Source organism: Teleopsis dalmanni, chromosome 2 (assembly GCF_002237135.1).
Source record: "Teleopsis dalmanni isolate 2A chromosome 2, ASM223713v2, whole genome shotgun sequence".
Taxonomy (NCBI): domain Eukaryota; kingdom Metazoa; phylum Arthropoda; class Insecta; order Diptera; family Diopsidae; genus Teleopsis; species Teleopsis dalmanni.
In genome coordinates this window covers 141,107,266-141,124,646 of record NC_051847.1, presented here as the reverse complement: position 1 = coordinate 141,124,646, position 17,381 = coordinate 141,107,266, and the positions used below count along the sequence as shown (strand labels likewise).

Sequence of the window (17,381 nt, the reverse complement as noted above, 5' to 3'; positions counted from 1 at the left end):
TAGTGAATACATGTGACCTTACCACGATATCACCAAATTCTTCACTTTTGCGCTTGCAGTATAATAATTTTTAGTACTTGCTAATCATACTCGTGCGTACCCTATTTGAATTCATACCTTATTAACACCTTATATCGTATTCAGTAAACAAAATATAAAAAAATATGTAAATGATTACATATGTAGTGTGTTACTTTATTATACTGAACTACAACAACAAAAATTATTTTTGTATTATTTTAATTAATTGAATTTTTGGCTGATCAGCTATTTTGAATATTGCCAAATACCAATCATTTATTATATTTAATTATTCGTTAATGTTTAAAAAATAAACATTGAGGTCGACACTAATACATTATTCGTTCATGATTTTTTCGGATTTCATTTACCAAGGGTTAAACTCGTGCCCTGACAAATCCAAAGCTCAGAGTCAGTGTTCATTAGTCAACTGACACAAAGTTGTGTATGTATATGTATATATTTTTTTAATATTTACCTCACAGATGGCGAATTTAATTTATATATTTATACTAAAATAAAACAGAAATAATCATGCAAATATATTAGGAGATTTACAAAATTCAAATACCTTTGCTTATAACCAGGTTTTGCTCACTCAATACCAACAATTTTTAATAGTTCTACACATACAAATCCACTATCATTTGAACTGAAACAAAACTGTATAGAATATAATTCTCACCATATAAAGTTCAAGTCGAGTTGAAATTTCTACATACATATATGATTCTACTATAGGTTGATAAAAAAAAAACAATCTTGTATTAACCCATTTGAAGCTCAACCTATTAAAGTAAATTATACAAAGTACAATTAATTTTTACTTATTCAATATATACATACATAATAAAATAATATAAAGTGAACCAAACTGTATAGAATACAATTCTCAGCATATAAAGTCAAAGTCCTATTAAAAGTTCTGAATGTATGATTCTACTTTAGTTTGGTAAAAAACAATATAATTCAAAATTCAATTTATAATTTATAACCTATTTTAACCCATTTAAAGCTTAAGTAACTTTACTAATTATATAAGTGCGATTATATTACCTATTAAAATAAATTATACAATATATAATTAATTAATACTAATTCGAAATATATAAAAACAAAAAAGATCTAAAACAAAACTGTATAATACTGTATGATGAGAATACAATTCTCACCATATGAAGTCCAAGTCGTGTTAAAAGTTCTGTATGTATGATTCTACTATAGTCTGGTTTCAAACAAAATTATATAAAATCCAAATTATAATGCATAGCCTATTTTAACCCATTTAAACCTCAGGTATTTTTATTAATTATATAAGTGCGACCCTATTACATATTAAAATAAATTATACAAAGTATGATTAATTTACACTCATTCAATATATATAATTCTATGTCTACAATTCTAATACGGTTTAATTTCAGCCAATAATATAAAGAGTTAAGTTTATATAGTGCAATTTCAACCATATTAAGTCAGAATCGTTTTACACTTACGATTACACGCCGATTTTATTTAATGCAAACCTGTACATAAGTCATTTTTTTTAATGTATAAAGTTGGACTATAGATGTCGCCCTTGTTTTTGAATTGTCTTACCTCATTTTTGTTTGGAGCTCTTTACAAACGCATACATAATGGAGGAAGCTATTTATCAGGATTGCAAATATTTTATTGACAGTTTCATAAATGCGGGCGATTATAGTTTCGCTGGTTTTTCGATGCAATGGCGTTTGCAGAACATGAAGCAATTAATTAAAGAGAACATCCCAGAGGTAGATACAATACAATCAATCAACTGCATTTATAATTTTGCTTGTAAATGCATGGGTGGCAAAGCAGTTTGGAGTTCGAACGAATCAATGATAGAAAAGCAGCGTATTGGGGCAATATTTCTATTATATGCTACATATGTAACACAAGGTAAAAATATTGTTAAAATTAAGTTAACTGCGCAGCTGTACAAAGCTATGATGACATTTTTCATGTCATTACCGCAAAACCAAGTTCGACAAGAATTACAATATGTAGCTGGAAAATTGATACAATGCGGAGCCTTTCGATTTTGTCTGCTTGACTTCCAAGCTGGACTTGACATTTTTCCAGCTATTAATTTAAACAATGTATGTGAAGTATATACCGCTGGTGATTTAGAAGATTTTGAGATGGAATACAATGAATATGCTCAATACATGGAACTTGTATTCATATTGGTCGGTATCCTTAGTAGACTTAGATGCAGTTTAAATTCATCTATGGGGTCTAATTATTTTTCAACCAAAATAAATGACCAATTTATTGCATATATGAAAAAATTCGGGGAAACATTAAAACTTGCTAAGGATGCAAAACTAGATTGGGAAAAAAATGAAAATCGTGACAACATATTTAAGAAGAATATATATCATTCAGAGAAAAATAATGATGATTTACATATTGAAGACGTGTCTACCTCGAATACAACATCAGGCCATAACGGTATACATATTCGACGTAAAGGAAACTATGAAGGACGTCAATCAGTAATAACAATGTTTAAAGAGCCAGAAGCAGATTGGATAAAAGAAGAATATAATAAAAATAACTAAAATTAAGATAAACACACCAATTAAAATACAAATAATGAAAAAATAATAATTATTTTCTTATTATCATTTATTTAAATATCTTTTCAAAAAAAAAATAAGAATTTCTTCAAATGAATTCATATTATATATATGGTGATATTATTTATATAATTATATGACAAAATATATTGTTACGTAAAAATTTTTTTTAAATAAAATAAATAACGAAATCTTAAAATGTTTTACATGAGCTAACTCAATCATACATAGGTATAATATAATATACATATAATATATAATATATATTATATTATATTATATAATATACATATTATATTATATAATCTTCCGGTAAATTAAGTTATATATTTATATTAAAATGCTGAAATTAATAACAATGAAAAACATAATCCTTACATAAATTATATTTTTTTATTTATATTAAATATAAAGTTATCACTCCAATACAAGTAATAAGATACTTTATCCACCAAACCACACTATATTTAAAAAATCCTCAAATACAATTACTTAAGTCATTAAGTCATTCCCTACTTAATATAACTGATATCAAATACGAATTATAATTTCTTCATGTAACCCAGAAGCACAATTAGCAGAACAAATAAATAATATATAAAATATAATTTAAATAATTTTATTAAATAAACAATAAATATTAAACAATAAATATCTACAACAGATATTTAAAAATGTTTTAATTAATAATAATGTGGTAATACTGAAGTACCCCATATATCTCAAAAGTATAACGAAAAAATTATGAGGATCAATTTTGGACTACTTCATAAAATTGTATTTAGGCCGTGTGCGAGTTTGAGTAATAGTAAATAGTAAATTATATATATGGAAACAAAATTCTGTTGTATAGTTAATTGAGAATTTTAATATATTTGCTTGTTATATAATTATATGTACTTACATAATTAATTACATAATTAATATTAATATATATTAAAATATTATGTATTTACTACAGTAACATAAGATTTTAAATAGTTTCTTTTCGTCATAAAGTTACCTCACTCTCGGCAAGAAAAATTTAACATTAATTTTTTATCTTTAATTACAGCTTAAATTTAACAAAATTCTTAAAATAATTTAATTTCTGAACTTATTTATTATCGAAAGCTATTTTAATTTAATTATTTATTTTTTGGAATATATTTTCGTTCAACCATATTAATAACACGGCCGAAATATTTTTTTCACATAAATTATAATTATGTTTACTTAGCACATTAGAAATGGCGTTATATGATCGTGACACTGAAACTTGTGTTGATGGAACCGCTAAAGCAACTGCTACCAATTCCTTTAACTGCTCTGGTACTATTGCTTTATGCCAATATTTTAATACATCAGTATCAAGTGGTTTCCGAAGGTTGTTGGTCATCATATCCAAATGGCGAGATATATCATTTTCCTCACTTGTTTCCACATTCGTCGATGAAAACAGCGACATTTCTAGATCGCTATATTTTGAATGCGATGAAATGGATGGCAGTTCATGTTGATCACCTGTTGCATTATTTGTCCGATCAATTTTACTACATTTACTAGTATACGATTTGATTGCAGAACCTAGTTTCAAAAGGTGCATCTAAAATCAAAAGTATATACATAATTAGACATTAAAAGTGATGGTAATCGTATGGAAGTGAGTAATTATATATTGGAAAAATATATTTTTTACCTGTGCACGTTGTTTTTCTTCTTCAGTCAACATAGTTGAGCCATAGAAAGTGAACCTGGGGTCTAAATATAAAGCAGATAAAAAGGCATTATTTTTCAATAAAGTTTTCCTCCTTCTCTGCAAAGATTCATATAAACAATTTGCCATCTGTATTCTGCATAGAGATTTCAGGTTAAATTCGCAATTAAGAAGATCTCTATAAAAGTCTCCGACTATGCATTGTTTCTGCTGTAGTTGTTTCGTAAAAATTGATAATGGTTTGAATGATTCGGCGAAATCTGAACAAAATTCCCAATCAATATTTTTTATATTGGGAATATTTAGAATATTTGTTTTATGACTTATGACGAAATTTATCATGTCATAAGTTGAATTCCAATTTGTTACGACATCAAGCGGTGGCATACTAATTGATGAATATTCTTTATTATTTCCAAAATATGTTCTGATTGATTTTATTATGTCGCGGTGCTCCCATATTTTTATTGCCACAGTACGGATAACATCATTTGCAACAAGCTGGAGCGTATGTGCAGCACATCTAACTGGAGATAAAACTCCTACAGATTGAAGCATATCCATTTCCATTTCATTGTCGATATCAGGATTTTCAGTTTCGCTATCATCAAGTTCTTGTTCCATTCCTTGTAATTTTATACCTTTTACAATGTTGGCACCATTATCAGTTGTAACAGAGTATAGCTGGCTAATTTCTATATTGAAATTTTGTAGGCATTCTAATATTTGTTCTTTTAAAAATATAGATGTATGCACTTTCTTTAATTCAATGGCACCTACAATATTATATTTAAAAAATAATTTAGTAATAATTTTTTTAAATCTCTATATATATATACAGTCGAAATCGTTTACAACGACATCACTTAATTCAACCAATTACTTAGTAGAACGAAATTATAAAAAATCCCGATAATTCGCTCATACTAATCTCTACAAAATAAATTCTTTTACAACGAATCGCTTAAATGGACCAGTCTTTTACAGTGATATATTTTTCTATAATTTAGGTTTTTATTATCGGTTCCAACGACGATTAATTAATATACATATACACGTATTACAATTACATCGCTTTTGCACGTCAAGCATTTACATATATTAGAATGCCTGAGGGAGAACACTATTAAAAAAAACGCATCCGTCATTCAACAATGGAAAAATTGGAGGAATGCCTTTTGAAATGACTTAAAAAATAAAGAAATATTAATATTGCAGTCTATGGCCCAATATTAAAAGCTCAGGTTTAGACTTTTGCAACCAAACCTGAAATATTGATATCTTGGATTCAACGACACGAAATTATTTTTGGTAAATTGTGCGGCGGACGTAGTGCTGTACCGGTCAGAGTTACTGAAGAATGGTTGTACAGTATTTGGCCTCAACTCTGCGTAGAGTACTCCGTTCACAATATTTTAAATGCTGACAAAAATAACATTTTTTTAATTTAACACTGATTAACAGTTTTAAGTTCAAAGCTAAAAAATGCTCAAATGGAAAATTATTAAAGGATTGACTGATTGTCTGGAATATCAAAAAAGCGTCTTTAAGAAAATCGAAAAGTCCAAGATGTCTTAAGAACGTTCACCATTTACCGGTTGAATACGAATACAATACAAAAGCATGGATAACAACAAGAGTTTTTGAGAAATGGTTAAGTGATTGGGATAGTAGTCGGTAACTGTCCTGCTCATTGTCATGTTAAAGGTTTAAACTCAATAGCTTTTTTGCCACCGAACGTTACATCAATACTACATCCAATGGATAAAGGCATAATACAATCATTGAAGACAAATTGTCGAAATCAATAAATTTTAAAAATGTTACAAAACATTGATAATTTAATGAAATTAAATGTTTTAGATTTTAAAGTTAGAAACATCATGGAATGACCCACTACAATTTGAAAATGTTTTCAGCATGCCGGTTTTATTGAAGCTCCATTACAAATTGAAAGGAATACAATATCTTGATCGTCTGGTATGCCAACACATGCTTTTGTCAAGGATTTCGTTGAAAATCTCGCAGGCGTTGATAATAACCTTCATATATGCGAGGTATATAACAACGATGATATTTTAACATCTACTACAGCTGTACAAGGTGAATGTGAAGCGAATAGCAATAATACACCCTTTGAGTGTCCTCAAATAGTTAGTTAAGGCCTACGAAGCGGTTGAAGTATGGCAAAAATATTTATTATTTAATGAAATTTCAAATAAATATTAAAAAGTCTACATTAAATAGTCTATCTCATATAAGAAATGAGCTCAATTTAAAATTTATTAATTCAAAAATTAATGTTCAATCGGAAATTAATGATATTTTTTTTTATAAAGCATCAAGATTTTATCTTGAGTTTACATTTTATTTTTATTTTCTCATAGAAACAAAAGGTACAAATAACATTTCAATTTAAACTGTTTCACTTTTAAATGAGAATATGAGAATGAGAATTTATTAAAATATTGCTTACAACGACTATCGGTTATAGCGATTTATTTCTGCCGGTCCTTTGGTGATCGTTGTTAACGATCTCCATGTATTGTCATTAATTTATGTTTAATTCGCATTTTTATAAGGTTTAATATAATATGTAATATAATGTAACACATTACATTACATGCATCTGAATACAATTTAATATACATATGTGCATGGAAGCCCAACTTCCATAACTCGAACATCTATAACTCGAATTTCTCGACAAATCAAACTAAAAAGAGTGCAACAGGGTTTTAGAGAGCAAATTACATACAATTCTGCTTCCTTAACTTAAAATTCTACAACTCGAATTTATCTATAACTCGAATAAAAATATTGTCACGTGTCCACATAATAGTGGATCCGATACTAAACGCAACGGAATGTGTGATGAGGGTTCGGTGCATGAGATTGTTCAACAGCCTTCCAAGAATGAAGTAGAAGATTCATTCAAAATTCTAAAATTTTATTTGCAAACGAATGATACTACAACTGATGATCACTATAAGAGTTTAAATAAATTGGAATCTTTTTTTACTGAAAATAAGCAAAAAAAAATTAAAATCCCAAATCCTAATTTCTGAATATTTTACTTCACTATAACTTCTATATAGCAATTGATTGTAAATAAATAAATATCTTAATATAGGTATAATTTCTTTCAAAAATAAAAAAATTCTCTAATTCGAAGTCGAACCTTTTCTTTGCAAAATGGTACTTCGAGTACCATATATATATTCGACTGTATATTTTTTTTACATAAAATGTTAGGATTACTTACCGATCGTATTTATATGAATAACTCCTGAGCTGATGTATTGTATGTTGATAACTAAAATGCTACGATTAAATCGAGTCACTATGTCTAGCTTCAAAGACAACATTTTATGGTTCACTATCTCCATTAGTGCTTCTTTCAGCGCTTCACTATATGTTTCCACATGTTCAATTAAATTTTTTGAGTTCATTTTTATATCAAAACACTTTTCAAACGGTTGGATTAGAGGACGAAAATATTGTTCGTCATCAAATAATCGAAGGGGTATATTTTTAAATGCCACTAATCCAACGCAACATTTCAAGAATTGTTCTTTATTTAAATTAATTTTCAAAATCGATTGCTTGGCTTTTGCATTTGAATTTTTCAAGTTTTCATTCATAAAGTTTATTTTATGCATATTTTTTAAATGTCTTTTAATATAAAATTTATTATACCCTACAAAACTCTTTTTACATAATTCACAAACAGAATTATTTAATTCGCTGTTAAATTTCACGTACTTCTCCATTGTTCGACAGTTTTTTGAAATATGAAAAATTAAAATAACCACTAAAGAATATTGCCTTTGTCCTTTAAGTTGTAAGTGATTAACACGACTGAGGCTTGTTTTGTTAATTTTTTTACTTTGCAGTATGACTTGAGAGTTTCTTTACCTAATATATTATTAGTATTAATTCATATATCTGTTACTATGGACAGTAATTGCTTTCTATTTAAAAATTTTGTGTTCTACCAAAAGAGTTAAAAATTTCAATTCCTTTTCATGTTTTTTAAGTTCACATCAGCAAATCTATACATCCTGCTACCTGTTCAAGAAAGCATTTCCCTAATCTGTTATGTAATAAATGTTAGATACTCTACCTATGAAAAATATGTATTTTGTGGGCCACCCTTATCTTTTTTAAACTGTTGAAAAACTTATCAAACAAATACAGCAATACCAATACCAGCTACCTGTTCAAGAAAATATTTTCGTAATCTTTCGTGTTTTTTAATAAAAGTTAGATACTCTACCTAAGTGGATACATATATTTTTGGGACGAAAAATATCTAATTTATGGCCCATGCATATTATCTTTTTTAAACTGGTGTAAAACTCATCAAACAAATACTTTATAGTATAAGTATAAAGTTTATACTAAGTTCAGACAGCCGATTTCGTAAAAATGAAATTAACTTGATTTCGAAAGTATTCATACTGCGCCAAATTAAGGAAATCATATTATGTTTATATATTATAAACATTATTTGTGTCTGGGAAATTTTAAAAGTTGATTATTTTAACTATAAAGGATGGCATTCATTAGTTTTATTAGCTTTATACTATGTTCGGACACACTATAATTGCACAAAAATTCTAATTTCATATTCGTTTCAGTGAAATTAAGTTGTTTTTTCCATACAAAATTTAGTTTTAAGGTTAGAACGAAATTAAGGAAAATGGCCTTAATTTCGATAAAACGAATGTTGAAATTAAGGGACATTTCAAATGCAACTATGCGTGAGATAAATTTTAAGCAAAAACGTTGAGATAACGAAAAATGGGCATTTTTTTAAATAAATGTCAGTGAAAATAAAGTATTTCACGTTTTATAATTAATAAGTTTAAAGAAAATCAATGCAACATTAACAGTATAAATTCTTGAATATTTCTTATTGTAGATAAATGAACTTCTGAATAAATTTTTTTAATTTGACTATAAGAATATAGATATTATGTATAAGCATCTCTAAATAGTAATAATGATAAATAAAAGTAAAGTAGGAAGAGTAGCTATTTTTCTAGAACTCAATAAAAATAATCATAAAGTTAATTATGGTATAAAATTTAATGATTCTTTATTGATTAATAAACTTCGACAAGCAACAGAAGAACCAACAATTAATAATTTTAAATCAACTTAACGTAAACAATTTAATCTAACTAAAATCCCTTCAGTTAATAATAAATAATAATAATAAAATCCAAAAATTAAATAAAATTCTAATAAATAAATATAATTAAATTTTAAACAAACAAATAAAAGAAAATTAAAAAAGTTAAAATTATTGAAAAATGCAAATAAAATAAAAAATTGCTAATAACATAGGTAAAGATACTAAAAAATAATAATTAAATTGAAGTTTTTAAATGTTCTCATTGAAATTCTCATCCTAAGAATAACAGCAAAATTGGAATGAATCTTCCTTCAAAAAATAAATATAGAACATATTCATTCTGGAATATGTTAAAATGGAAGATGTTGATGTAGGTGTACATACTTAAAATCTTAACGAAATTAATCCATAAGAATATATATCACACTCTAAAAAATTGAAAATTGCTATAAAATAATTTCCATAAATTTTGAATAAAATTATATATATTAAAAAATATATATATTTTGAACTATTAAAAATATATTATTAAAAAATTAAAAAGCGATTAAAAAAAGCCAACTAAAAAAACAAATTTTAACATTGTAAAATTTAAAATAATTGAAAATAATCATTTCTATGAGTTCGAATTATTAAAACTAAAATAAAAAAACTTAATGCCTCCTCACAAACTTTAAAAGTTAAATATATTATTATAAAATAATTTATGTTATCTATAAATTATTATTAATTCTAAACTAAGTATAATGGTTTCGATGAGAAATAAAAGAAAACACTTCAATTGATACTATTATACAATAAATTAATAAATGATAAATAAATTAATTAAGAAAAAATAAATTATCATTATTTGTTTTAATAATTTAACAAATTTAAAACATTATATATTAAAAAGATTTAATTCTCAAAAAATTATATAACAAAAAATATAATATATGAAAAAAATATAATATTAAAAAAATAAAATAATAAAAAAAATAAAATATTAAAAAAAAATATATTAAAAAAGTATTGTAAAATATAAAAAAATATATTAAAAAATAATATAAAATTGAAAAAATAAAATATATAAAAATAACAAAAATATTAATAAAATTAAATACTAAACTTATAAATAAAATATATTATATATAAATGTATAAAATAAATAATAATTAAAATCAAAAATGTTCAAAAATTCATATTACTATATTTTATTTTTAATTTTGACTCGTAATTACATTGTGTTTTGTTTTTTTAAACAATATAGACAAAATTTTTGTACGTATATAGTATATAGTCTATAATTAGTGAAAAGATTAAAATAATATATTTAAAAAAAAAATTGTCTTCGTTTCTTAAAAATACATTTGTCTTATTTCAATTCTTTGAAAAAAAAAATAATTAGAATAAATTTTAATTATGCATTTAATAAATTTTAAAATTAATTTGCTTGAAGTTTAAAAAAATTGAGATATATTCACTTCTTAAAAAAAATTTTTCTTATTTAAATTCTTTGAATGATTAAAAAAAATGATTAAGATAAATTTTAATTATGTGTTTAATGCATTTTGAAGTTAATTTGCTTCTCGCGGTCAAGATGTAACTGGGATAGTAGATGCAAACGCAATTGATTTATATTCTCCAATAACTGATTACATAGTCGACATGTGATTGGATTTATGTAACCACCGCTGTAAATATATTAAAGAAATTAACTTACAGTACTTTTTCCCACATCTTATTACTTACAAGTTGCTTTGCTCATACAATTCTTTACAATGAAGACCCAAAGCATGCATTGATTCAAATTTCTCCGTACATAAATTCAGTATACTATGCATTGGGAAAATTGTGCGATGACCATAGACATCATTAACAGATAATAAATCTGCATCGTCAAATTTTTGCCACTCATTGTCACTAAAATTTTTCTGTGTTTCTATATAATCTCGATTCTTATTTAGAAGCCTGTAAAATAATTTATAAAACAAAAATTTATGCATTTTAAGCAATTAAAAACAAATTACCTTATCAAAAGACTTTTAATTTTGGCTGACAGATCTTCTCGTTGTTTTATTGGCACACTTAATTTCGAATCATCAGGATCTGTGTAAATGATCGAGTCCATACAGTAACGTATTTGATTTATCTAATAAAATGTAAAATATTCAAATCGTTGAAATTAAACAATTTTATTATATAATAATAAATATAAATATGATAATTTTATCAATAAACAATGAAAACAGCTTTTGTACCAGTTCTATATCAGCAGGTAATAAGTCCACATCTAAATTTAATACGATATCGTGTTCTTCATATAATGGTTCCTGAGTTTCTTCGTCGAACCCTAACCCAGCTAATATAGATACAAATTTTGTGCGTTGTTTATTGCACTTAATTTGAACACGCGGACAAAAAAGCAGAGTCATTAAGGCTGAAAATCCATGTATATTTGGCATTATTGTTGTACATCGTGCTGTAAGTGAATCTCCATTTTGATTTTCACTGACAGACGCAGCAACTACTAGACGTTCATGTAAATCGTAAGGGTCGGTATCAAGTAATATATTATTAATTGAGTCTCGTTCAATTAATACATTTTTCCAAGCACCAGCGCGTGTTGCACTAAAAACTTTCACTTCCAGTGGACTAAATGGACCTTTTAATGTAACTGTTTTGGTGCATATATCTGCTGGTGGAGGATCAACCTCTACATCAAGATCTAATTGTATTGAATTTAGATAATCTAAATTTTCCTTTGCGATATCGTCCTCACTTAAACATCTAGAAACAGCTTGCTTACGACGGCGAGTATCATGATCCATCTGAAATATTTTTTAAACAATTTTAAGTAAAGTTTCATCAAATGCAATTCAAAAATATACCTTTGACGCATAACTTTCCTCTGATTTTCGTGCTAATTCTTTGTGGACTAAAATCTCATGTAATCCACCATTATCACTATGTATCTCGACGTTTGCCAGTTTATCTACAAGTGAAAAAATCTTTATGCTAACTATACCGGAATTGGAAATTTCTTTTAGGATATCATTAGCTCCATCTGCCCAGCTGTTGTTATTATTATGTAATTCACTTGGTTGAATATGTGCTAAACGGCACTCGAATACTCGCGGGGGTATATTTAGAACTGACATATAACGATGTGGGTATGGACGTAAAGTTTCAAACTCCACCACTTTTTCAACACCATAATCAATAAACAATACCTTAAAATTTACGTTACGTTACGTTACATAATGATGACTAAACACAATTCTAAAATAACTCACTTTAAATTGAACATGTCGTCGGGTCGAACATATAGCACTTAGCACTTTAGCACGTTGGTTTTCACCATCAAAAGGTGCAGATAAATGCATACCAATTGAAATATTAGACGGATATTCATAACGACGAATTGTTTTACTCTCATCACTATCGTTTAATATAAGTCTAATTTCACGTAAACGTTCCATTTCAGATAATGGTTGAAAAAAAAATTTAGTACAGCTTTCAACCTAAAATTTTTTTTATAAAATGTTATAGATATAATGTTTAAATAATATTAATATTCTAATATAATTACTCACGTGTGTTATATAACCTCTTACGTTTTCTACAAAAAGAGTTGGTAAAACCATTAAATCAGGATTTAATATATTTGATTTGTTTGACACCCATTGACCACAGTTCATTACACCGAGATTTCGCTCTTCAGCATATTTGCCTTCATACTTAGATTCAAGTACTGGGATCGTACACTGTAACTTCATGCTGCGTAATAATAATGCTTTGAAAATTTCCGGGCGTATAATACCGGGAACTGTGAGACGATTTCCGTCTTTTTCATCTTCGTCGTTATCAACAAATGTCGCAAAAACTCGCTGAGATCCAGGTTGAAAACGTATTTGAATATTTTTTGGTGAAATAAGTACACCCTTAAAAAGTGATTTAATCGAACGAATATATAGTTGTCCAATACGAAATGAATCGAACTTTGTGAAATATACAGTACTGAGTGCGTCATTTCCATTCAAAATGTGGTTTATACCACGATCATGGTCAATATCATTTACTTTAGAGTGTATAAAATAATTTGGATAAAACGCACCAGCAATCACAACTTTTAATATAATATTTTTTTCTCGATCAAACCAAAAAACACGTTGGTATGAGCTTTGCTCTTTTATGCCTACAGCTTCTAAACGTTCTTTTATTTCTTGGACTAATAAATACATTTCCTTCAGTGAACGCAAGTCTATATAAAAGCGTCTTGCCCAGATAGATTCACTTTCTTCCATTACTGAATGTTGCTCACGATTTCCTAGCCAACACTGTAACAATAAAAATGTTTGAGAGTTCATAAATAAATATCGTAATTCGCCCGTGCGACTCGTAGAGTAACATAAGCATGCCTTTCTCTGTATTACGTTCCTAGATTAGGTCCTACACATAAGAAAGAATATATAAATCATGCAACAAATAATGCCTCTACAAACAGAATAGAATTGAAATTTAACAATTAAAAATATAAATATAACTAAATAATTCAATTATTCTACAGCTGGTTTATGACTTCGTTCTAATATAAACACAGCAAGTGAATTTGTTAATAAAACTTTCACAGTAAATTAACAAAACTCCAGAAAAATGTGCGTACATAAAAGACAAGTACCGCATTGGGTCAGTTGGTTAAGGAACACTGACTCTGAGCTATAAATTTGACAGGGCACGAGAATTACTTGCAAGACTATTGATGATAGGTATTTGGCAATACTCGAAACAGCTGTATGGTCAGCCAAAAATTCAATTAATTAAAATAATATAAAAATAAATTTTTTTTTCTTGTAGTTCACTACTGTTCGAAAACCAACACTCGCTGTATAATTATAAATTCATATTTCTAATCCAGTTTGGACATTAAATATAGATGATATATAGTTTTGGCATACACTACATAATTTAAGAACTCCGACTTACATGAACAATTAAGGATGTTCATCTTAAATGATCGAGTTTTCTATAGGGAAGATTTCCATTCAGTAAGTTTTAGTTTAACGACACAGTTCTAACAAAGTTATTTGTGAAATCTACTACGAACATCGGAAGGAATTTTCTGTGTAATAGTCAGAAAATATAGTTCTCATGAGTGCACCTTTAAAAGGGTCTGGTTTCTCTCTAGTATCTCTAATTATATTGAAGTAACTTGTAATATCAATTAGATTGAAATGTTGTATGATGATTATAGCTTTTAAATGAATAATGAACTATGTTAACTTGACTGTAAGATTCAGTAAATTAACGATATGTTAGCTAGTATCTGTCATAAAAATTAAAGACAATGTTCCAGCAGAAAATGTTCATAAATCAGCAGTTTAAGAAATTGGGTTAGGACTTTATGTAGAATACTTTTGTTTATTTAATCATTATTATTTGATATTATTTGGTCAACCAATAATATTTGAAGGTCACAATGCAGTAATTCTTGCGGGACTGGAAAACACTGAGAGCAGTTTTCTATATTCTACTTCAGCAAAAAAAAATTTCATCAGAAGAGTATCAGTTTTATCAATAGCAATCGTCACTATTTCTCTCTTTTTCTCACGTATAGATAAGAAAGGAAGAGCTTAGTTTCCGTGCTTGATTGAACTGTTATTAAACTAGTAAAAAATTTGTATTTTATATTGAGAAGAGCAGTAACATCACATTTTTTACAGTAAGGGTTTATTTACACAGTTATGTAGATTTTAAAAATTTTTTATACCTTATAAGCTCTACAAATAGCGATCAAATCAGAACCAGTACCATCTGCCCAAAGAAGTTTGCGTATATGAGATTCAGCCTCTTTTTCTTTTTGTCTAATAGGATATTTAAAAATGGACCGAACACTTAATGCAGCAGCTTTAAAGAAGATTAAAATAAATCATGAATTCTCCACATCATTAGCAAAAATTTATTTTAGTTACCCATAATAATAGTATCCTCTAGTACGCTGAACATGTAACCTAATACAACTAAACGTGAAAGATGCACATCTATAGGCAAAGCAGCCATTATTCGACCAATAAATGTCAAATCACCATCTTGTACTTTATACTGTCCATTTACATGCGTGTATAGAGCACCTATTTCTTTTAAGGTTAAAATTGTGTTTGTCACATCTAAAAGATTGGGTGGATCCATTGCCAGACTTAAAACATCTGTTGGTGGTCCTAATTCTAATAATTTAGCTTTTAGAATAACTGTTTCCAGAGGACAACGTAGCATTTCAGGTTCACTGTACTCATATAGGTAATTCTGTAAAAAATGTACATATTAGTACTAAGTATACTAAAGTGAATTTCAATTGACACACATACAGTATAAAAATATTTTGACACCATACGGTATACACGTCCAGAAGATAAACGGCCTGCGCGACCAGCTCTTTGTTTACAGTTCGCTTTGGATGCCCATTGCATTTTCAGTGAACTAAAATTTGTAGAGGTGTCTACTACCATGTGCTTCGTCAAACAAAAATCAATAACTGTAAGAAAAAAAATATATTTATATTTTCATAAAATATGAATGAGTATAGATATTCTTTGTTAAAATAAAATTGATCGGTTTAGATTTTGTAAATACGTTAAATTAATTAATAAATGAATAAATTAATTAAGCTACATACAATTATATCAACAAAAATTCAATTTTTTGTAATCCTTATCGAAAACGTTTATGAAAACGGTTTTGGAGAAAATTATTTCATGTGACTGAATCTAAATACCGAAACAACACTTCACCAGCCATGAAGTTTCGTTACCATCACTTCTGTCGAATTTCCACTTTTCGCAAATATGAAAAATCAATCCAGAGTATAATAATCATAAAGATAAATAATTCAAAAGAATTGACATATCTTATTGAAAAATATTGTAAACAAAGTAAAAAAAATAAAACTCTAGTTAAAACTCTAGAAGCATGCTCACACTCTCTACACGAAACAGAAAACACGGATTTTTATAAATAGCGTTTATCTTTTTATATTAAACATGCTTGAAATAAATAATGCTGAATTTGGAAAATTTTGAAAAATATTATAGTGGGTCCAACATTGTAGGAACATTAAAACTGGGCTACGTAACACACAGAATGTTAGTAATCAACAATATTTCTTTTTCTTTGTATGATGAGAAGCTTATCGCTGCAGAATAGCGTGTTCTGTTACTTTGCTTTTTATATGATTAACAATTTTGCTTAATACTCCATTAACAACCAAGCAGCAGCAGTCATGGAGTAACTGCACCTGAAAGGAGCATTTATGACAATTCAGTATTCAACACGTATTCCTCCATTTCTCAGGAAGAAAACGGTAACATGGGATAACACTTGTTTTACTGTGTCAAAAATTCATTTATACTTCTTTCCAAACCAATCTTAAACCATTCAAATTATATTCAGAAATATTTATTATTCATATTCACATCATCATTTCATACTATTTACTATCTACTTATTGTACTTTATGTATATCTTTCTATACTTATATTGCTCTTATAGATTATTCATGTTTTTTTATTTGCTAGGTTAACTGAGGACTGATAGGAATATGAACAGACTTACAACAACAAAAACAATAAATTTCACAGTTTTAGGGTAATTAATCTATCTTTTTTTAATTTATGTAACCCAACTAGATTTCAAAAAATGTTACTTAGTTATTCTATCACAACATATATGCTACTATTTTCCTCAATATGAATATCTTCTTCCCTTTTGCACTTCCAGCAGATCCAGAACTTGCAAATTGAAGATCATATTGATCACAACATCAAATGCTGATACATACATAAACCGGTTATAAAGATTCCCTGGTTTTAACAGAAAGTAACCCACTAATCACTAAACAAAAACCGAATCCCATATAACACCTGACTTCTACTACTAAATA

The 17,381-nt window shown here is 27.3% G+C and overlaps 2 protein-coding genes across 2 annotated transcripts; one reads left to right on the top strand and one right to left on the bottom strand.

Annotated features, from left to right (window-relative positions):
- Positions 1-1,531: 1,531 nt before the first annotated feature.
- On the top strand, positions 1,532-2,621 carry LOC119684586. Its single transcript, XM_038098657.1, has one exon. The coding sequence runs from the start codon at positions 1,659-1,661 to the stop codon at positions 2,607-2,609; it is 951 nt and encodes a 316-aa protein (XP_037954585.1). The 5' UTR covers positions 1,532-1,658; the 3' UTR covers positions 2,610-2,621.
- Positions 2,622-10,931: 8,310 nt separating this feature from the next.
- Positions 10,932-15,972, bottom strand: LOC119684579 (probable ATP-dependent RNA helicase spindle-E). The gene is made up of 10 exons (XM_038098649.1): positions 15,811-15,972; positions 15,418-15,748; positions 15,216-15,352; positions 13,042-13,785; positions 12,742-12,969; positions 12,337-12,678; positions 11,707-12,276; positions 11,476-11,597; positions 11,198-11,416; positions 10,932-11,139 (listed from the first exon to the last, which is right to left on the bottom strand). The coding sequence occupies exons 1-10, from the start codon at positions 15,949-15,951 to the stop codon at positions 11,007-11,009; spliced, it is 2,967 nt and encodes a 988-aa protein (XP_037954577.1). The 5' UTR covers positions 15,952-15,972; the 3' UTR covers positions 10,932-11,006.
- Positions 15,973-17,381: the final 1,409 nt, after the last annotated feature.